Source organism: Schistocerca nitens, chromosome 2, assembly GCF_023898315.1.
Source record: "Schistocerca nitens isolate TAMUIC-IGC-003100 chromosome 2, iqSchNite1.1, whole genome shotgun sequence".
In the NCBI taxonomy this organism is placed as follows: Eukaryota; Metazoa; Arthropoda; class Insecta; order Orthoptera; family Acrididae; genus Schistocerca; species Schistocerca nitens.
The window spans coordinates 613913933-613938828 of NC_064615.1; the positions used below are offsets into that span (position 1 = coordinate 613913933).

Sequence of the window (24896 nt, forward strand, 5' to 3'; positions counted from 1 at the left end):
TCATTATTCCATTATGGACTTTCCATTGTTGATCTCACCTTTGAACTATCATTCATATGTAAAAAAAATACAGTCAATTCACATTTAAATATTGCAATGATAACTATATACAACTGTACAAATCAGAACATACCGTAACCACAAAACGAGGACGCACAAGATCAAAATATCGTTGGAGCAGCTGCTCGTACCGCTGTGCTAATGATCTATAGCAGACAGAGATGCGTCTCTCATAGTCAGGTGGTGGACTGGTGGCAGATGTAGATGAGCTTGTAACTTCCCAAGTGCCATTTTGTGTTCTGCCTTCACGTGGAGATGAAAGATATGAAATCCCATCATTAAATCTGCCATCCCTTTCCAACTGTTCCTCACTCCGTTCACCAGGCACATTTGTTGATTGCTGATGATGGGTGCAATACAATGCGTGATGTCTAGCAGCTGTACGATGGAAAGGCTGATGGTGGTACAGATGGTGGTGATGACTAAGATGATGGCTACCTGCTGAACGGTCCCACTGAGTTGAGTGTGGTGGCACATTGGAGATTCCAGTGATCAGCTTATGGCCAAGAGGATCAAAAGCCACATACCTGTAACATAGTGCCAACAAATTTTTTTCCAGCACCAAAACTACATTCCATATATGCAAGATGACTGCATCACATCTCAGCTTCACACACTGCCTGGAAGAAACTGGACGGAAGATATATAATTATATATATATATGTGTTTTTTTTTATTTGTAAAATATATCAATCTTTATCACTCATACACACAGACAGAGAGAGAGAGAGAGAGAGAGAGAGAGAGAGAGAGAGAGAGAGAGAGGAGTGGGGAGAGGGGGGGGGGGGACTAGCCACGTTTCAACACTGATAATGACCACTTAGAAATTAAAACCAAGAGCAATACTACATTTAAAAAAACAACTAACTACAACAAACAAAACTGAAAAGTGTATAAACGAAAGAATTAAGACATAGCCGTAAGATATAGAGACAAGACAGGCAAGGTAAGTCAGGGCACTGCAAAACTCCAAGCTGGAAGGCAATGGATGAGGGGAGGAGGAAGATAGCGATTTGAAAATGCATCAGTGGAGTGGCTGAAATGTTTAAAAAACAGAAGGGGTGAATGGAACTGTGGATGTAACAAGAAATAGTAGACATAATAAGAGAAACAAATAGAAAAATCAATTTTTACCAGAACGTAGAAATCAATCCCAAATAACCAATAAGAGCTAGGGATTTTATACATATAAAACAAGACCTCACAAAAGTAAGCACAATGTATATTCTTAACTCAAATCACTACAATTCAAATTTAGAACCTAAAACAATACAGGATAAACAAAGACAGTATTCTCCTCAAACTTGGCAGATCAGTGGAAACACGATATTGAAGAGTTAGTATATTAACCCAACTATAAGACTAGCTTTATTCTAAATTTGTTATTCAATAAATACCTGGTCATCTTACATTTCCAACTCAAACTATTGCTGCTGAACATTTTTATGTTGTGTAATATAAGGTGTTCCATTTATCTGATGACCACACATGTGGGGTTGTATTTGCTGGCTCCCAGAACTGTGCCAATCGAATGGATCCCATGTCTCATCATTAATGCTGAATTATGTGCCTTTTTGGCCTGTGTTACTCAAACAGTGAAACAATTAAAACAATGAGGTCAGTCAAAGCAACAATGGCAAGACCGAAAGTGTTTATTTGCATCTACAGCCACGTGATTACTCTGCTATTCGCAATGAAAGTGCCTGGCAGAGGGTTAAATGAACCACCTTCAAGCTGTTTCGCTACCATTCCACTCTCGAACAAAGGAAGGGGAAAAACGAGCATCTAAATTTTTCTGTGCAAGCCTTGATTTCTCTTATTTTATCGTGACGATCATTTCTCCCTATGTAGGTGTGTGCCAACAGAATGTTTCCACAATCAGAGGAGAAAACTGGTGATTGAAATTTCATGAGAAGATCCTGTCACAACGAAAAATGCCTATTTTAATGATTGCCAGTCCAATTCATGTATCATGTCTGTGGCACTACCTCCCCTATTTCGTGATAGTACAAAATGAGCTGCCCTTCTTTGAACTTTTTCGGTGTCATCAATCAGTCCCAAGTGATGCGGATCCCACACTGCACAGCAATAGTCCAGAATAGGGTAGACAAGCGTGGCGCAAGCAGTCTCTCTAGTATACCTGTTGAACCTTCTAAGTGTTCTACCAATGAATCAGAGTAGTTGGTTTGCTCTACCCGCAACATATCTATGTGATCATTATAATTTAGGTTATTTTTAATTGTAATCCCTAAGTATTTAATAGAATTTACAGCTTTAAGGTTTGTGTGACTTATCGCATAATTGAAATTTAGCGGATTTCTTTTCTACATCTACATGGTTACTCTGCAATTCACACTTAAGTGCCTGGCAGAGGGTTCATCAAACCATTTCCATACTACTACTCTACCATTCCACTCTTTAATGGTGCGTGGGAAAAAGGAACAGCTAAATCTTTCCATTTGAGCTCTGATTTCAATTATTTTATTATGACGATTGTCTCTCTCTACATCGGTGGGTGTCAACAAAATATTTTCGCATTCGGAAGAGAAAGTTGGTGATTGAAATTTCGTAAATAGATCTTACCGCAAAGAAAACCACCTTTGTTTCAGTGACTGCCACCCCAACTCGCGTATCATATCAGTGACACTCTCACCCCTATTGTGCAATAACACGAAACGAGCTGCCTTCTTTGCACTTTTTGGATGTCCTTCGTCAATCCTACCTGGTAAGGATCCCATACTGTGCAGCAATACTTCAGCAGAGGACAGACAAGTGTAATGTAGGATGTCTCATTAGTTGGTTTGTCGCTTCTTCTAAATGTTCTGCCAACAAAGCGCAGTCTTTGTTTCGCCTTACCCACAGTATTATCTATGTGTTCTTTCCAATTTAAGTTGCTCATAATTGTAATTCCTAGGTATTTAGTCGAATTGACAGCCCTTAGATTTGTGCGATTTATCGTATATTCAAAATTTATCGGATTTCTTTAGTACCCATGTGGATGACCTCACACTTTTCTTTGTTTATTGCTAATTGCCACTTTTCACACCATACAGAAATTCTCTCTAGATCATTTTGTAATTGGAATTGATCGTCTGATGATTTTACTAGACGGTAAATTACAGCGTCATCTGCAAACAATCTAAGAGGGCTGCTGAGATTATCACCTAGATTATCATAGAGTATTTTAGTACTCATGTGTTAACTTCACATTTTTCTTCATCCAGGGTCAGTTGCCACTTTTCATACCATACAGGTATCTTATCTAAATCACTTTGCAATTCGTTTTGGTCATTTGATGACTTTACAAGATGGTAAATGACAGCATCATCTGCAAACAATCTAATACAGCTACTCAGATTGTCTCCTATGTCGTTAATATATACCAGGAATAATAGAGGGCCTATAACACTTCCTTGGGGAACGCTGGGTATTACTTCAATTTTATTCAATAACTTTCCCTCTATTCCTACGAACTATGACCTTTCTGACAGGAAATCACGAATCCAGTCGCACAACTGAAGCGATACTCCGTAGGCACACAGTTTGGTTACACGGCGCTTGTAAGGAATGGTGTCGAAAGCCTTCTGGAAATCTAAAAATATGGAAACATTTGACATCCCCTGTCAACAGCATTCATTACTTCATGAATATAAACAACTAGTTGTGTTTCGAAAAAATGAGATTTTCTGAATCCGTGCTGACTGTGTCAATGTATCCTTTTTTTCCCCCAAAGTAATTCATAATGTTCGAACACAGTATACGTTCCAAAATCCTAGTGCAAATCGACATGGGCCTCTAAATCAGCGCATTACTCCTATTTCCCTTTTTGGGTATTGTTGTGACTTGAGCAACTATCCACTCTTTAGGTACGTAACTTTCTGTGAGCGAGTCGTCGTATATAATTGCTAAATATGGAACTATTGTATCAGCATACTCTGAAAGGAACCTGACTGGTATGCAATATGGACCAGAGGGCATACGTTTATTAAGTGATTTAAGCTGCTCTGCTACACCAAAGATATCTACTTCTGTGTTTCTCATCTTGGCAGTTGTTCTTGGTTGGAATACAGGATTATTTACTTCATCTTCTTTGGTGAAGAAGCCTCAGAAAACAGTGTTTAATAACTCTGCTTTAGTGGCACTGTCATCAGTGACTTCACCATTGTTATCACGTAATGAAGATATTGATTGCATCTTGCCACTGATGTGCTTTATGTATGTCCAGAATCTCTTTGGGTTTCCTGCAGATTCCCAGAAAGAGTTTCGCTGTGGAAATTATTAAAGGCATTTCGTATTGACGTACGCACTGTATTTCGAACTTCTGCAAAACTTTACTAATCTTGGGGATTTTAAATTTGGCATGCTTTTTTTTCCTGCAACAGTGATCTGACCCATTTTGTGTACCATGGGGGCTCAGTACAATCACTTATTAATTTATGTGGCATATATATCTAAACTGCCATCAACACTATCTCTTTGAAATCACTGCACATCTTTTCTACGCGTTATCAGAACCCCACGAACCGTGGACCTTGCCATTCGTGGGGAGGCTTGCGTGGTAAAATGTCCCAATTAATAGTTTTGTCTGATTGTCAGGTATACCCTCTACCCATATCATTTTGCAGGAACTCTCTACTTCTATTTCACTACAAGATAAACTACTACTGAGCAATAAATACTCCACCACCATCTGTATTTAATCTATCCTTTCTGAACACTGTTAGGTCATTTGAAAAAATTTTGGCCGAACTTATTTCTGGCTTTCCGTACCTATAACTATTTGAGTTTCAGTGCTTTCTATTAGGGTTTGGAGCTCTGGTTCTTTCCCAACATAGCTATGACCATTTACAACTACAATACCAATCATTTCTACAACTACCTTACTGTGCTCTACCTGCCCCCTTTTAGGCAGACGTCATTTCTGTGGTTTCCTGAGACCCTCAAACCTAAAAAACTGCCCAGTCACTTCCACACAGCCCCCGCTACCCATGTAGCCTCTTCCTGTGTGTAGAGGACTCCTGACCTATTAAGCGTAACCCGGAAATCCACCACCTGATTGTGTAAGTCAAGGAATCTGCAGCCTACACGGTCACAGAATCACCTGAGCCTCTAATTCAGATCCTCCACTCGGCTCTGCACCGAAGGATCACAGTCGGTTCTGTCGACGATGCTGCAGATGATGAGCTCTGCCTTAATGTCGCAAGTGAGACTGGCAGTCTTTACCATTTCTGCTAGCCGCCTGAAACCAGAGAGAATCTTCTCCGATCCAAAGCGACACATATCATTGGTATCGACATGGGCCACCACCTGCAGTTGGTTGCACCCTGTACTCATCATGGCATCCAGAAGCACCCTTTCCACATCCGGACTGACTCTGCTACCAACTGTGGGGTTGTATCTTGGATTTTTATGAACATCTACCACGTTTAAACTGCAGCTCACCTGAATCCATTACTTATTAGTCGAATTGAAAGAGATTTGGAACAGGACAAATACTCAAAAATATATACATTTCTATGAGAGTCGAACAAAAATATGTTCACACAGGACACTTGAAACATGGCATAACAAATGACACAAGTTTCAACAACAGTGTTAAAAGCCGTTAGTGGTCTGCAGCACAGTCAATGTTCGGCTGTTACTGGTCTGCAGCATAGTCAATGTTCAGCGTTGGCTACAGCATTAATTCCAAGTGGTATAATTTCTGCCAATTCAGTTGCAGGGAACCGAGAGGACAAAATACTGTATCATTCAGTTTGCTTGTACTATCAATGCTGTAAGAATGTAAATTATAGCAATCAATAAGGGATGCAAATTACATCCTTAACACCACTGAAAAATGTGGGTCTTCAATTTTGTGGTATACAATTGGTTCATGCAAATAACACAATGCAAATTTTTAGTCAATGGGGGCTCATGGAGCAGTGGCCACAAAAAAATGCACAGCAGGAAGAAAATTTGATGTCACAGAAAAGAACGTCACATACATAATAAATTAAAGACTGAGACTTGTACACTCAAAACTGTCAGCAGGCCAATTAGAGGAGGTTTTAACGAATTGTTAACTATATGCAAGAGAAATGTGTTGAAGGTTTTCTGATTACTGGAGAAATTATTTGCATGAAGGCTGTATACATCTCAGAATTCAAAGTAAATATCGGCTAGTATGTGAGGATGGTGATGAGGGTGGGGCTTAAATTACAATGCAGAACAAAACTAGCTCAGAAATTTCTTGTGGCGTTTGATGAAAAACTACTTGTGTATCAGCTTCATATAATCAGTCTACGGAAAAGGCATGACTGTTTGCTAGGATATATGAGCAACATCCATAAGATGCTTGATTATTTTGATTTGCCGTTGTGATGTCAAAGCCATACTCAATGAATTTTCTCCCACACCAAGAGAAATAATTATTAAATGACAGTATCTAGCGTACTTAAGTGAAATAATATTCATGGTACCAACATTACCTAATGCAGTGAGGCATGAACCTTGTAACTAGTAATGAGGCAAAAATTAAGATGAAAATTATACAATGACAACACTATTAGAATATAGTCAAAGGACTTCTACAAGCGAGAAAAGTTCTCTTGTTATCTTGAGCTCTTGCTCTCTTGCCACTGGGTCTTTGAAGGAATTAGGTCTATGACACTGAGCTGTACTCGCAAAAGGGAATCTGATTTTTGCGTGCAGACTGAGTGTTTAGTAAAGCATTAAAAAATTGTTTGTTATGACTACATTCTTTCAATATCTTCCTGCACTTTAGAGAAAAAGAAAAAAATATCTTTCATTCATTAAAAGTGTGGGAATTAAATACAGAAGCCTTTCATTTCTTTACCGGTTATTCAAAAGCCAATTTGTGTGTAATTACTAATTACATATTACATGCATTAGAACCTGCAGTCATGGTAACTTTTCTAAATGCAATTATTACAAAAGCAAGCCATTTCTTTTCACGGACAGCAAAATACCAAATGAATTGTTTCCCAGCCAAGTGTGGGCAATAGCTATTTTGTTAGTTTCAAAAGAAAATGGAAGTTAACAGTATTATTATCAGTCATGATTTTTAATAAAGTAGCGGAGATTAAACAGAGTATCAAGCCCCAGTTTTCTTATAACATTACTGACAAGATAATGTTTTCAAAATAATTTTACATAACACATCATAATCTCGAATATCAGATACAGAACATGAAGCAAATTTCACATAATTATAGGCATACCGTGATCCAAGTGGTGATGACGAGGATGATGATGAAAGTGATGGGTTGCTATTATTAAAAATAATGATATCACAGTAAGGAGAAAAGGAAGTGAAGATAAAAAGTAATGTAAATCATTGCTTTTTGTTTACTTTATTTCACCTTGTATTATCAGAATGTAGACACTCAAGAAATACTGTAACACATTTACTCGAATATAAGATGACCTGATTATAAGGCTCAAGAGACTTCTTGAGAAAAATTTATTTTTAACATATTCTGACAAATCAAAGTTACAAACTGTTTTATTGACAAAATATCTGCCTAAATAGTTAACATTATACCTATTCTAAATTTATGCTGTTTATTGATCGTCCACATTTTTATAAAACATGAAGAAATAAAATACAAGAAAAGAAATGGTTTACATTTATTTGCAGAGGATTTTCTTTTCTAGGTTTTCACTTACTAACCCTGTCACCTAAGGTGTCACTATTTTAATAATAATAATAATAATAATAATAATAATAATACCCGTGGAGGCCCGGGAAAAGAATAGTCCTCCGGTATGTTCTGCCAGTCGTAAAAGGCGACGAAAAGAACAAACCACTAATAGGGCTAACCCCCCTTTAGTGTGATTAGTTGGTTCAGGACAGAACTAAAGAAGCCTCGGACAAGCGCCGTCATGGTCGGGGACGACGCTTGAACCCTATGCCAGCCCACAATGGTAACGACACTGCTAGCCAACTGGAAAATGATTTAAATCCAAATAGAGGTGTTTTGCAGGATATGCTTCCTGCAACCACCCTAGAAGGAAAACAAAGACAGAGGATGAGATGGTCAGATGAAGTTAATCGACACCTCATGTTCTGTTATTACCAAGCAACAAACCTAGGAACAAACACAACTGGATACAGATCACAAGTATACACAACATTTATTACCAGATACCCAGAATTAAAATTTTTAACAGAACAACGACTAGCTGATCAGATCCGTGTAATAATCAAAAATAACAGGATACCCCAGTCAGAATTAGAAAACATCAAACAACAAGTACAACAAATACTGGAACAAAATAATGTGCAATCAGAAGAAGAAGAAAATACAGTAATGGACTCAAACATCCCAGAGCAAACAAACAAAGAAAAACACGCACCAATTAAACAATCAGAGGAAAACGAAATCTTAAGACAGCCACCAGAACAAGCACAAATAGAACACGAAGTGACACACATGTTAGATATAGAAGAAAAATTTCAGCTGACATATATAGAATACAAAGACACAAATACAGACATAAGACCATTCTTGCATAGACCACCAAATAACCCACAAGTCGAAACAACAATAAAAACTATCAACACAATCATACACAACAAAATAAATGAAAACACAACTATGGAAGAGTTACAACTACTGGTTTATATAGGAGCACTCACTACACTAAATATACACACTAGACAGAGATCAGAACCAACCAACACACAGAAGAAACCCACAAAACCAGCATGGCAACACAGGCTACAGATCAGAATAGAAAAACTGAGAAAAGACATCGGACAGCTAACACAATTTATAAGAAATGAAATCTCGGAAAAAAAACGAAAAAGGTTAGGTAAAATCTCACAAGAAGCGACAGAGCAATTAGACGAAAAGAAGCAGAAATTACAAGCATTAGCCAAACGACTCAGAAGATACAAAAAAAGTGAAAATAGAAGGAAACAAAACCAAACATTCAACACAAGCCAAAAGAAATTTTACCAGACAATAGATAACACACACATTAAAATAAACAATCCACCAAACATAACAGACATGGAACACTTCTGGAGCAACATATGGTCAAACCCGGTACAACATAACAGGCATGCACGGTAGATACAAGCAGAAACAGACACATACAAGATGATACCACAAATGCCTGAAATGATAATTTTGCAACATGAAGTCACCCAAGCAATTAATTCTACTCACAATTGGAAAGCCCCTGGAAATGATAAAATAGCAAATTTCTGGTTAAAGAAGTTCACCTCAACACATTCACATCTAACTAAATTATTTAACAGTTACATTGCAGACCCATACACATTCCCTGATACACTCACACATGGAATAACTTATCTGAAACCTAAAGATCAAGCAGACACAGCGAACCCAGCTAAATATCGCCCCATAACATGCCTACCAACAATATACAAAATATTAACTTCAATCATTAAACAGAAATTAATGACACATACAACACAGAACAAAATTATAAATGAAGAACAAAAAGGCTGTTGCAAAGGAGCACGAGGATGTAAAGAGCAACTGATAATAGATGCAGAGGTGACATATCAAGCTAAAACTAAACAAAGGTCGCTACACTACGCATACATTGATTACCAAAAAGCTTTTGATAGTGTACCCCACTCATGGTTACTACAAATATTGGAAATATACAAAGTAGATCCTAAATTGATACAGTTCGTAAACATAGTAATGAAAAATTGGAAAACCTCACTTAATATCCAAACAAATTCAAATAATATCACATCACAGCCAATACAGATTAAGCGTGGAATATACCAAGGAGACTCATTAAGTCCTTTCTGGTTCTGCCTTGCTCTGAACCCACTATCCAACATGCTAAATAATACAAATTATGGATACAATATTACTGGAACATACCCACACAAAATCACACATTTGCTATACATGGATGATCTAAAACTACTGGCAGCAACAAACCAACAACTCAACCAATTACTAAAGATAACAGAAGTATTCAGCAATGATATAAGTATGGCTTTTGGAACAGACAAATGTAAGAAAAATAGCATAGTCAAGGGAAAACACACTAAACAAGAAGATTACATATTGGATAACCACAGCGACTGCATAGAAGCGATGGAAAAAACGGGTGCCTATAAATATCTAGGATACAGACAAAAAATAGGAATAGATAATACAAATATTAAAGAAGAACTAAAAGAAAAATATAGACAAAGACTAACAAAAATACTGAAAACAGAATTGACAGCAAGAAACAAGACCAAAGCTATAAATACCTATGCCATACCAATATTGACCTACTCATTTGGAGTAGTGAAATGGAGTAACACAGACCTAGAAGCACTCTATACACTTACACGATCACAATGCCATAAATATAGAATACATCACATACATTCAGCAACAGAAAGATTCACATTAAGCAGAAAGGAAGGAGGAAGGGGATTTATCAATATAAAAAACCTACATTATGGACAGGTAGACAATTTAAGAAAATTCTTTATGGAACGAGCAGAAACTAGCAAAATACACAAAGCAATCACTCATATAAATACATCGGCTACACCACTACAATTTCATAACCACCTCTACAACCCGTTAGACCACATAACATCAACAGATACGAAGAAAGTAAATTGGAAAAAGAAAACACTTCATGGCAAGCACCCGTATCATCTAACACAGCCACACATCGATCAAGACGCATCCAACACATGGCTAAGAAAAGGCAATATATACAGTGAGACAGAAGGATTCATGATTGCAATACAGGATCAAACAATAAACACCAGGTATTACAGCAAGCATATTATTAAAGATCCCAATACCACAACAGATAAATGCAGACTTTGTAAACAACAAATAGAAACAGTAGATCACATCACAAGCGGATGTACAATACTAGCAAATACAGAATACCCCAGAAGACATGACAATGTCGCAAAAATAATACATCAACAGCTTGCCTTACAACATAAACTTCTAAAACAACAAGTTCCTACATACAAGTATGCACCACAAAATGTACTGGAGAATGATGAATACAAATTATACTGGAACAGAACCATTATAACAGATAAAAAAAACGCCACATAACAAACCTGACATCATACTCACCAATAAAAAGAAGAAATTAACACAACTAATCGAAATATCCATACCCAATACAACAAATATACAAAAGAAAACAGGAGAAAAAATTGAAAAATACATCCAACTGGCTGAGGAAGTCAAAGACATGTGGCATCAGGATAAAGTTGACATCATACCAATTATAGTATCAACTACAGGAGTCATACCACACAATATCCACCAGTACATCAATGCAATACAGCTACATCCAAACACATATATACAACTACAGAAATCCGTAATTATTGATACATGTTCAATTACCCGAAAGTTCCTAAATGCAATATAACACATACCGTACAGTTAATAGGAAGTGACGCTTGATCAAGGTCCGCGTCACTTTCCATTCTCAACCAGACTTAACGTCTGAGAAAGTAAAGAAATAATAATAATAATAATGTCACAGCTGTGGAATGTGTATCTTCATAGTCACAAATATTTAGCTGTTCTTTCCAAATACATTGCGATTTCTGAGGTTGTGGTTACAGTAGGACTTGAGAAAATAGCTGTTTTTATCCGAATACGTATCGAATTTTGTTCCTGTATCGACATGAGAATTTTACAATGACATGTGCTTCCAAAAGTATTGTTTGCCCACTGTTCTTTCACTGGGCATGTAGAATTAGCAGTTGAACCATCTTTCGTTCCCGTCATATGTCGGCACCACAGGCCCCTATCTAGACTTTAACTATCTCCTCCTGAAATGAATAATATTGTTGAGTATTTGTCCAATTTTAAAGTCAATCCAATTCTGACAAACTGCAGTTGGAACATGGTAAATGTTCCAAAAAGCCAAAGTATGAAATATACATTCCCATGGTTGAAACCATGATGTAATCTGCTGCACACTCACTACTCCCCTCCCCACATTCATCTAGTTCGCAGCCAAGTTTGTATCACTGTTCCCCATCCAAGCCTTCTGTAGTACTGTGCTTGAGCAACTGTGAAACATGGACTGCCATACCTTCTACAGTGCAAGCCACATGTAATAACGGAAAAATAAATGAAATATAATGGTTGCAATACTGGCCCATTCCCAAACTTTGGTTCTTCCCGTGATCTACTGAAGTCTGTCGGTAACATCTTCACAATGGGCCTTGCCGCTGTGATTTATTCTCACAACAATTACAGTAAGTTTAATGTGAATGATTTCGTTTGTTAGACATACTATTCTGCATTAATTTTCCTTCTTGTTTCATCTGAATGTCACTACTTCTAAAGCTAATTAAAAGCTGGTAACATTGTACCCAGTATTCTTGTACAACACCAGCAACTGGATTTGTAATTTGCAACCCCCTTAGTAAATCATTATAGTCTCTCATAATCATATAAAATAATGTTCTGCGTTCAGAACCAAGTAATGCTTTTTGAAGGACATTTCCACTTTTAAATGTTACCTTTACTTAAACAGCAGCATTAATATTTGCACACAGTACCCATACATGTATGATGACTTTTACAGAAAAACGTAGTCAAATACGATAGTTTGTAAGATGATAGAATTTAGTGCTATTTCTCCTGTTTTCCACAAAATCATCAAATTTTAAGCAGGGCAATAGATTGTTGCAGTGGCTCGATCTTAGTTTCTCGTGTAGCCCTTGCAAAAGCGCCACACGAGTCAAATGTTACATCATTGATACTTTACCCTGATGCCATCTATTGGAAAGTCTAGAACCTGTTCAAATATCATTTGCCCAGCCATGATCTTCAGACTCCTACAAAATAAATCAGGACATGACCTCAATATTCAGAGCTTCACCTGTAAATGAATATAATCAATTAAACAATGCAAAAATGTTAAGGGGAGTTGGAACGCCCTATCCCAACAATGTTAAATTTAGTGACTTGGCTTTCCTGTATTTCGGGAACCACCATAGCCACCGACATGAAATTTTCACAGGACATTAAACTGTATGTTCTGAGTCTACTGAACTACAATAATTGCACCTCAGCCACTGCTTTTGGAAATACAATTTTTTAATTACACACTTAAAATTTTGTGTCCCTTTTTTGTATGTTATCCTAAATAATGTTAATTAACATTACACTGTTCTTTTAGTTCAGTAGACTCCGGACATGTTTGTTATTACTCCTTGAAAATTTGAATACTCTACTCGAAGTGGTTTCTGAGATTTAGGGAAAAATGCAACAGAAAATTTAAATTTTCAGGAACGGCTTCTAAATTTTCTCTTGTCTCACTTAATATATTCTGAATTTTTTATTTTTAGTCACTCAGAAGTACACTGAACATCATCCACTATATCTTTTTTCAAGTTTTCTTCCTTCTTTCTGGACTCTTTAGTGGCCAACTGTACCGCATACTCTGCTTTATCAATGCGAACCTTGTCCATTCGTTCAAGTTCTCTGATGCAGTTTGCTCCAGGATTAATTCCCATATGCTGTACCACTTTCACCCTTCCACTGTTGCCTTCATTAAAAGCAATAACATCGTCACTGGCGCCCCACTTTAGTGTCTTCATTCCAACAAAAATGTTTTTAGGTAAGAGACTACATATAAGATTACTGAATGACTCATTGGGATTTTGAGTCTGACAATGCAGACACTTCTTCAGTAATTCAGGATTTGCCAGATCTCTGTAAATAGGTTTTATGATATCCATGACTGCTGCTGGGATGGAATGTTTAAGGCTGTATGAACTGTCTGAGTATTGGGCACTGTGGTAATTGAGCCACGAATCAGGTCCAGAGGGCAAAGGTGGTGTACTGGTTTTTCATCAGTTGACAGTCTCTGGAAGAAGGTAGCCCTACTGCCTGCTTCATTTTCAACAACTCCTCAGTATTATTTCTAATGGCCAACCCATAATACTGCTGTCATTCAATCATTTTCTCTGTCAGCCTGCCTCTTATGGTTTTACCACCAGAAAGTTTCTTGTCTCTCAAACTTTCTTTCAACTTCCTCAACCTGGTGCCCATCCTCTTCTGGACATGACCTTCATAACACAGCATTCTATATAAAAAACTACCAATTTTATGTTGGCGGTGAGGCTTGCGTGCCTCAGTGAAACAGATAGCCATACCGTAGGTGCAACCACAACGGAGGGGTATCTGTTGAGAGGCCAGGCAAACGCGTGGTTCCTGAAGAGGGGCAGCAGCCTTTTCAGTAGTTGCAGGGGCAACAGTCTAGGTGATTGACTGATCTGGCCTTGTAACACTAACCAAAATTGCCTTGCTGTTTTACTGTATGGTTAAATAATGATGGCATCCTCTTGGGTAAAATACTCTGGAGGTAAAATAGTCCCCCATTCGGATTATCGGGCGGGGACTACTCAGGAGGATGTCGTTATCAGGAGAAAGAAAACTGGCATTCTACGGATCGGAGCGTGGAATGTCAGATCCCTTTATCACGCAGGTAAGTTAGAAAATTTAAAAAGGGAAATTGATAGGTTGAAGCTAGATATGGTGGGAATTAATGACATTCAATGGCAAGAGGAACAAGACTTCTGGTCAGGTGAATACAGGGTTATAAATACAAAATCAAATAGGGGTAATGCAGGAGTAGGCTTAATAATGAATAAAAAAAATAGGAATGCGGGTAAGCTATTACAAACAGCATAGTGAATGCATTATTGTAGCAAAGATAGGCATGAAGCCCACGCCAACCACAGTAGTACAAGTTTATATGCCAACTAGCTCCGCAGATGATGAAAAGATTGATGAAATGTATGATGAGATAAAAGAAATTATTCAGATAGTGAAGGGAGATGAAAATTTAATAGTCATGGATGACTGGAATTCGATAGTGGGAAAAGGAAGAGAAGGAAAAGAAGTAGGTGTATATGGAATGGGGGGTAAGGAATGAAAGAGGAAGCCGCCTGGTAGAATTTTGTGCAGAGTGCAACTAAATCATAGCTAACACTTGGTTCAAGAATCATGAAAGAAGGTTGTATACATGGAAGAGGCCTGGAGACACTGGACAGTTTCAGATATATAATATAATGGAAAGACAGAAGGTTAAGAAGCAGGTTTTAAATCTTAAGACATTTGCAGGCCGCAGATGTGGATTCTGACCACAATTTATTGGTTATGAACTGGAGACTAAAACTGAAGAAAGTGCAAAAAGGTAGGAATTTAAGGAGATGGGACCTGGATAAACTTAAAGAACCAGAGGTTGTAGAGAGTTTCAAGGAGAGCATTAGGGAACGACTGACAAGAATGGGGGGAAAAAATACTGTAGAAGAAGAATGGGTAGCTTTGAGAGACGAAATAGTGACGGCAGCAGAGGATCAAGTAGGCAAAAAAAAGACAAGGGCTAGTAGAAATCCTTGGGTAACAGAAGAAATATTGAATTTAATTGATGAAAGGAGAAAATATAAAAGTGCAGTAAATGAAGCAGGCAAAAAGGAATACAAACATCTCAAAAATGAGATCGACAGGAAGTGCAAAATGGCTAATCAGGGATGGTTACAGGACAAATGTAAGGATGTAGAGGCATATATCACTATGGGCAAGACTGATACTGCCTACAGGAAAATTAAAGAGACCTTTGGTGAAAAGAGAACCACTTGCATGAATATGAAGAGCTCAGATGGAAACCCAGTTCTAAGCAAAGAAGAGACAGCAGAAAGGTGGAAGGAGTATACAGAAGCTTTCAAAATGTGGTACTACAGAAGAATGCTGAAGGTTAGAGGGTAGATCACATAACTAACGAGGAGGTACAGAACAGAATTGGAGAAAAGAGAAATTTGTGGCACAAAATGACTAGAAGAAGGGATCAGTTGGTAGGACATGTTCTGAGGCATCAAGGGATCACCAATTTAGTATTGGAGGGCTCAGAAAATTGCAAATTTTATAACGAGATAAAAATCTGAAAATGTGAAAAAAAAAAAATTCTGTTCTAACTCAACTTATTGTCTGCAGTAATAGTTTAACCTTGGAATATAATATGACCCTGTATTTTTGAATGACTGTTTTGGGGAAACATGTTGTCTTATAATCAGGTAAATAGTCAGTTTAAAATAGGTATAATGTTAACTTTCACGCAGATACTTTATATCAATAAAAAATTGTAATTTTGATTAATCAGAGTATGTTATAGATAAAAATTTCTTAAGGAGCCACTTAACAAATACGCGCGTGTGTGTGTGTGTGTGTGTGTGTGTGTGTGTGTGTGTGTGTGTGTGTTGGTTTTACTATCCCAAGTTTCAAGACACCATTTTTGGAGAAATATTAAAGCTAGGATTAACCAGCATTTACGAAAGGAATCAAATAACTCCACTCTCCCACCTCCCACAAGCCAGTGACCTAGCTGCAGCGAGCTGCCTTGCATGCCTCAACCACAAACGAAGTGCAACCATGCTGGAGGTGTATTTGTGAAGAGGTCAGACTAATATCGTTTATCAGTAGCTGCAGGGGCAACTGTCTGTATGATCTTGTAATATTAGGCAAAAAGGCATTGCTACGCTAGTACTACAGAAGACTGAAAGTTGGGTTGTTTGGGGGAAGAGACCAAACTGCGAGGTGATCGGTCTAATCGGATTATGGAAGGATGGGGAAGGAAGTCAGCCGTGCCCTTTAAAAGGAAGCATCCCAGCATTTGACTGGAGCGATTTAGGGAAATCACAGAAAACCTAAATCAGAATGGTCAGATGCAGGATTGAACCATCATCCTCCTGAATGAGAAAACTGAAACAAGATTAAATTTCTTTTAAGGCCTGCAGCTCTACTGTACAGTTTATAGTATCCTCTTGAGTAAAATATTTCTGGAGTAAAATAGTCCCCCAATTCATATCTCTCGGCAGAGACGTTCCAGGAGTATGTTATCAGAGAAAACCAGATGCATTCTATAGGCCAGAGTGTGGAATTGGGAAGGCAAATTTGAAAATTTGAAGAAGAGAGGAATTGGTTCAAGTTAGATATAATGGAAGACAGTGAAGTGCAGTCACAGGGTGGGAAGAACTTCTGGTCAGGAACACATTGTGCTTGCTTGTAATTCCCTTCAGCAGGCAACACTGGAAGCAGTAAATAATTCTTTCATTCAAGGAGTGAAAACTGTATCCGTGTCCAGAGTCACCATTCTGAGCACCTTTGAATGTTCTACTCCTGGCCAGTGGTACAGGAGAATCAGAGTCAATTTTGTGTTACATTTTTATTTTGTTTTCATTTGTTTTCTGACAACTTCAGCAAGCGGATGAGTTTGTGATCCTGGGCTCAAAGTCAATGTTGTGTTATGTAATTAATAATGTTATGTTTCAGTGATTGGTACACTGTGACACATTTTTGAATAGGTCTTTAGCAGAGGAAATGAATTACCATATATAAAATACAGGTTGCTATTTAAAAAAGTCATACCACTGTTCATATCATTGTAAAAAACAAAGCTACAACAAAGCCAATCAATCTGGAAAAACAGTTATTTAGGAAGGCCAAGATAAATGGGACATAAAGAATGCAACTTACCAAACGAAAGCGGTGGTATGTTGATAGAGACACTAACAAACACAAACACACACACAAAATTCAAGCTTTCGCAACCCACGGTTGCTTCATCAGGAAAGAGGGAAGGAGAGGGAAAGACGAAAGGATGTGGGTTTTAAGGGAGAGGGTAAGGAGTCATTCCAATCCCGGGAGCGGAAAGACTTACCGTAGGGGGAATAAAGGACAGGTATACAATCGCGCGCACGCCCGAGTGTATACCTGTCCTTTTTCCCCCTAAGGTAAGTCTTTCCGCTCCCGGGATTGAAATGACTCCTTACCCTCTCCCTTAAAACCCACATCCTTTCGTCTTTCCCTCTCCTTTCCTCTTTCCTGATGAAGCAACCGTGGGTTGCGAAAGCTTGAATTTTGTGTTTGTTACTGTCTCCATCAACATACCAACACCTGCGTTTGGTAAGTTACAGCATCTTTGTTTTTAGATATATTTTTCCCACGACGACAAAGATGTGGCAAGAGAAAAAATTCTATTAAGGAGAATATGACAGTACTGGAAGACTGAAGTCTAAACAAGGAATGTGGAGTAGATGATATTCTCTAACAATCCCTGAGATCCCACTGGCAGACCATTTCACTTGGTTTGCAATATACACGAGACACGGAGAAATACTATATAGACTTCAATAATAATAATAAAGAAAGCAGGACGTGACCTATCTAAATCTTAGTGAACCACCAAATTAATAAGTCCTGGTTGGAAAACACTCAAACAAATTATTAACAGAAGACTGAAAAACTGACAGAAACAAACCTTGGGGAAGATCAGTATGGCATAGTCCACACCAATTCAGGCAGGCTAGGAAAAAATCTTACCTCCATAGTCTCGGATGTTATTGAATTTAGCATATGTTAAAATGGAGTAAGTAAGGAACACGTATTTTTTGCTTTCTGCAAAAAAATTTCTGCTACGAGATACAGCCCTCCAAAGATGACGCTGTGCATACCATTTTGAAGATGCGAAATTTGGAAAAAAATTTAAATTCTGTATCTCTGCAACAGTTCTAGATATTATGTTGGGTTTTTTTATTTGAAAGATAATTGTTTTAAGATTACAAAGAAATTCTCCATTTGGACTTATCTGTCAGAGTTCTTTTACTACACCGCTATGAACTTCTTTTATAATTTACGGAATTTTTTTTTTCCAAAAATGGCAAACTATGAAATTTGGTTTTTTTCTGTTGATTAGTACCATACAGTTCTACATTCCCTGAAAAGGAGAGCTTCCACTTTTAGGTTGAACAGGTTTTATAAACAATTTAAATTTTTGCCATACATAAAACCTGTTTTATTACCACATTATCACATAACAGACTCATAGAAATCAAAACCTAGATTTATTTAACATAATTTTAGTTTTGAAAGATGAGCAGCTGGTTCATTTGATAGCATAAAGATCGCTACAATTTCGTTTAACTCATAACTGGTGTCTATAATCTCTGCAATCCACCAGTCACAGTCATACACACACGCCACAAACATCCCCCTTCTCAGGTTGTGAATCTGAATATTATCCTCCAGTTTGTGAGGTGTTGGCCGAACAAATGAAATTTCTTCTTTCTTGGTCTTTAAATTGTGTGTAATATGAGTTCGCCCATCACTTTGAGTCCAAAAATGTGTCTTCTGAATTCCTTTCACAGTAGTAGTTTGTTTGGACCATTCTTCTTATTTCTGCTCACAGAATTCTTCGATTTCCACTTTGGACAAAAGAATGTGGGCTGTTTGACTCTCATAAAATCCTCAGCATTCTGAATCACAGCTGTATTTCGTCTGGAAATATTATGTTTTGTAGCATGGTACTTCAGCAGCCCTCTTACACGATCACAAGACCCCTTCCCATGACCAGTAGCACGGTATACCCAGTCAGTTGGCACAAGTGACTTGGTAAATTCAAACAGCTGGTAACAACTTCTTGCGCATTGCTAGCAAAGCATGAGCTGAGTCATGTCCTGTGTCATCACTTATAACGGCAACACTTGTGGTCTTGTTTTGAAAATATGTCACTCCTGTAAAAATTGAAACCTGGTCATTACTCCAATGATACCCTTTTACTTCTTGTGCGAGAATTACAGACCAGTTCTCAGCAAAATCACAATGAAGCAATAAACATAGTTCTTCAGCCTGTACATACCCTTTCACTTCTGCAGTGTGTTGTTGTTACAATTTCTTCAGATGCTGGTGTGCTACTGCTCTCACTGGCCATTTACCAAATTCATCAATGAAACTGTCAAAGGCAACAGTTTTTTAGTTTATTTTCTTCCCATGTCACATATGTAATTTCTGCAGTTATCTGCTACGTCTTCCAGGCCAAGTGTCTAAACACAGGCCTCCCTTTCCAGGGCGGTCACCATATTTTTGAAACAAAGTCTCTCGCTTTATGTCACAGACTATGACTCTCCATGCCCCACCAAGGTGTCATATGCCACGTGCTCCAGGAAGTTCTTCAAAATTACCACACAAATTTCAAAATTTGCGCAGCACACACATAAACAGACATCTCTAGCTGAGTGTGGGACTATCCACTAGGTTGTAGTGCATAAACTTTTTATCTTCCAATATGTGAAGTTGTATAGCTGCTCTTATAAATTGCAAAAGTTTCTTTAAAACTGCGAGTCATGTACCTCTTCACTTTCACAACTTTTTAACATTCAGCTGTTACAGTTATAGTGTCTTTTTTGTTGGCACTCTGGCGAGAACAGTCCCATTTATCTTCCAGATAAAATTACTGCACTATTTGAACTTGAGCTGCTTCTACAGCACAACCAAAATAGGGACCTGGTCTTCTAAAGACTCCTTTTACAGACCTCACATTTCTTTATTTGCCTACCATGTACTTTGATACTGATGGACTGTGGTTCAAAATTGTTTTCTTTGAAAATGTCTCTGGAATAATAGTTAAAACTTGCACCTTTTCACTGTAGGATGCACAATATTCGACAGCTGAACTGATATTTGTGAAAAATTCCTCGCAAGAGGTGTAAGAGTGCTTTAGTTCATTTTCTTCTTAAGATGGAATTTCTACTTTGGAGAGTGTGGTCAGTTTTGCTGTAGTGTATTCATCCATTGCTTTAGTAATCTCTCTGCACTTCCTTGATGCATAGAGCATACGACTACTTCACTGACCACAGTTTGTTAATAGGATTAACACCTATCTCTGCAGTTGACCGATTCAAAATTCTTCCTCTATTGATGCGAAATCTGCATCATCTGCACCGTGGGAGGCTTCACCTCGTTCAGATACTATCGTTGTTATTCTGTCAAAACATGTAGAACACAATAAGCCATCACTGGAAACATCTTCACTTTGAAACAGTCTTCAAATGACAACACTTATTCCCAATCTGAACAAAGTTTGTTGTTTTTTATTTGTCTTCTATATCACTCTTTTATGGATATGCAAATAGTCAGCACACTTCACTCTCCTGTGGCCCCAGTCAGAAAACATTTCAAACAGTCCTTTTCACAAAACACTTTGCAACTGTGTCAACTGGCAAATTCCTTGCGAAAACACACAACTCACTGGATGGTCTCAGATTTCTTAGAAGACTCTTCAGTAAACAAATCAACACTAACAACTACAATACAGAAACCTGCAATGAACTACCACGATAAAGAAACCGACAAGAAACAACAACAAAGTGTAAGAAATAACTGCAACAAAGAAAGTGATAAGAAGTAACTGCAACAAAGAAAGTGATAAGAAGTAAATGCAACACAGACAATAGAAATAAACATTGTAACAAAGAAATTAGTAAGAAACAACTTCAGTGAAGACATACATTACCCTTGAACGTTAAAAAAAATGATTTTTTGAAATTAAACATGTCCAATTTAAAAGTGGAAGCTCTCCTTTACAGAGGTACTAATAACAGAAAAAAAATCTAACTTTTCTGGATTGGAATTTTTGAAAAAAAATTTTTTTCTGTAAATTATAAAAAAAAGGTTCAAAAGGCAACAGTAAAAGAACTTTGACAGATATGTCCAAACAGGGGATACCATTGCAATCATAAAGCAATTATCTTTTTTTTTTTTTTTTTTTTTTAAAAAAAACTCTAACAAATTATCTAGAGCGGTAACGGAGATACAGCATTTTAAAAAAAATTCCGAATTTCGCGTCTTCAAAATGGTGTTTGCAGTGTCATCTTTGGAGGTCTGTATCCCGGGGCAGAAATTTTTTTGAAGAAAACAAAAAATACATGTTTCTTGCTTACTCCTGAATTTTAAAACATGCTAAATTGAATAACATCTGAGACTATGAAGGTAACCCCCCTTGCCTGAAGTTATACGGATTATGTCGTATGGATTCTGGAGAAATGTAGGAGCTTGCTGACCCTATCACTTATCTTCGAAGAGAAGTAGGAGAAAGGTAAACCTATATTTTTTCAGATTTAAAGAGCGCTTTTAACAATGATGACCAGAATACCTTTGTCGAAATTCTGAAGGTAGCAGTGATAAAATACACAGAGCAAAAAGCTATCTACAACACGTACAGAAAGCAGACTGCAATTTTAAGAGTCTAAGGACATGAGATACAGTAGTTGAGAAGGTAATGAGGCAGTGTTGTAGCCGGTCTGCAAAGTTATTCAGTCTGGACACTGAGCAAACTGAAAATGAAACCACGCAGAAATTTGGAGCAGCAAAGAATCTAGAAGAGCGGCTGAACAGAATGAATAGTCTCTTGAGAAGAGGTTATTAGAAAAATATCAACAAATCTTGAATATAGCCAAACTAAATTACATGGTGCAGGTAAGGAAATTTAACATTAAAAGCAGTAGACGAGTTTCATTATTTAAGCAAAATAAATACTGATGGTCGAAGCAGAAAATGTATAAAATACAAGCTTCCATAAGTAAGAAAAGCAATTGTGAAAGAGATATATTTGTTAACATCGAATATAAATTTAAATATTAGGCAAAGAGATCTCTGCAGTATTTGTCTGGAGAATAACGTTGTACGAAAGTGAAAATTGTTTGATAAATAGTTCTGGCAATAAAAGAATAGAAGCTTTTGAAATGTGGTGCTACACTACAATGCAGGAGATATGATGGATAGATCAAATAATTAATGAGGAACTACTGAATCAAACTGTGGAGAAAAGAAATTTATGGGACAACAGCCCAAAAAAAATGGATACATTGGTAGGCTGCACCATGAGGCAAGAAGGAAGTAATTAGATGTTAGAAACAACTGGCATGAGAAGAAGACTCAAAACTGCATCCTCAACCAAAAGATAACGCAGTTCACCAACAACGTGTTTCATTGGAAAATCACTGGAAAAAAATTAAATCAATTAAATCAGTTGTGGTTGGTTCATAGGAACAATGAACTAATTAGAGACTGGGCACAACCTCAGATCATGAAAGAACAGGAGTCAACCATGATCCTTCCAAGGGAACCACGCTGGGATATGCATCTGTACTGCAAAGATGGCAGATACAAGATAGCTACTTCAACAAGGAATTGTCTTTTCATTGGGATGTTGGTGGTGGGATTCGGCCACACGATTGTGCCAAAATAATTGTGCATCATCTGCTACATTACATTTATTCTCCTTTTTTTCTGACTGCAAGAACTCAAAAGCCACCATATGTGTGTTTTTCATCACTTCTAAAGTATGTCACACACTTTTAGATCCAGTAATGTACGAGGGCTATGCCGAAAGTTTTTAGCAGCCCGTAAACCGTAAGGCGGGGGACAATGGGGTTGTTTTCATTCAAAAGAACGATGTTTTTCGACCTTGGGACGTGCGCGCACAGCCCCTGGCTAGCGGTGATCCCTCCACAGCGCGGTAAGAAAGCACAGGCAGTGCTGAGTCAGACGGTGCAGGATGGAGCTGTCGCGCCGCGACTTTCGCGCCATGATTTTTTACGATTATAAAAAGGGTTTAAGTGCCGAAGAATGCCATTCTTCTTTGCTGCGTGTTTTTGGTGAAGCTTCCCCTTCTAGGGCCACAGTTGGAAATTGGTTTCGCAAGTTTTCGAGGGGTCGGCAGTCAATTGAAGATTAACCTCGTTCCGGTCGGCCAGCAACAGCTGTGACTCCTGAAAACATTGATGCTGTGAGGAAAATAATCAAAGAAGATCCACGTCTTACATTTTGCGACATTGAAGGTAGCCTAAATATTGGATCAACAGCAGCACAGACCATCGTTCATAGTCACTTAGGCCTAACTGAGAGACGTGCCCGTTGGGTGCCACATTGCCTGACAGAAAGCCAAAAGGAGGCTCGAGTGGATTGGTGTCGTTTCATGCTCGAAAAATTCAATGGAGGGAAGTCCCAAGACACCTACACTATCGTCACAGGTGATGACCCTGAAATGAAGAGACAGTCTTCTGTGTGGTGCTTTCCAGGGGAGGAACCACCCACAAAAGTTCGACAAGTTCGGAGCTCTGGAAAAAAGATGGTGGCAACTTTTTTCACAAAGATCGGGCATCTCACCTCTGTGACCTTGGACACACGTCGTACAGTCAGTGCTGAATGGTACGTGAACGATTGTCTTCCAAAAGTCATCGCCACATGGAAGTCACAGCATCCAAAGTCCAAGAGTGTGCACCTTCTGCTGCATCATGACAATGCATCTGAGCACAGGGCTGCCAGAACGATGGACTTTCTGGAGAAGGAAGATGTGCGAGTGTTCCCCCATCCCCCCTATTCACCTGATCTGGCCCCCTGTGACTTATTTCTGTTCCCTAAGACTAAGGAAAAAATTGGAGGGCAGCGTACGAGAGTGCACTAAGTGACATCCCAAAAGAAGCTTGGACTGACACATTTTCTAAGTGGTTTCCGAGAATGGAAAAATGTATACATGCTAATGGAGAGTATTTTGAAAAGTTGTAAATGTTTTTTGCAAATAATTGTTTTCCACACATTCTGCTAAAAACTTTCGGCATAGCCCTCGTATAAAATGTCAATACAGTCCATTATTAATAAATAAGACCGGTTTCTTTGAGAAATCTTTTCATTTTTCTGACACCTTATAGAAACAATATTCTTTGAAACTCGATAACAGTACACATAATCATTTTGCATCTCAATTTGAGAAGTTTACTTGTACACAACTACATAAAAACTGGATCCAAACACTATATAAAATAGGAGATGCAATCACCACCACTCACCCCTGGCCAAAGTTTGGTAGTAGCCAGCTGTATGTATGGGCAGTTACCCCGAGAGAGCAGAAATCAGGGTTTAATTATCTACATCTATGCTCCACAAGCCACATTATTGTGTGTGGCATATGGTACTTCACATACCAATGTCACTTCCTTCATTTCCTAT

At 38.0% G+C, this 24896-nt stretch overlaps 1 protein-coding gene across 1 annotated transcript in view; it reads right to left on the bottom strand.

Annotated features, from left to right (window-relative positions):
- LOC126235199 (uncharacterized) overlaps window positions 1–24896 on the bottom strand; it is a 305365-nt gene that overhangs the window by 205779 nt on the left and 74690 nt on the right. Inside the window, exon 6 of the mRNA XM_049943929.1 lies at window positions 134–587. Coding sequence (XP_049799886.1) covers window positions 134–587 — 454 coding nt within the window. The remainder of the gene's footprint in view (window positions 1–133; window positions 588–24896) is intronic.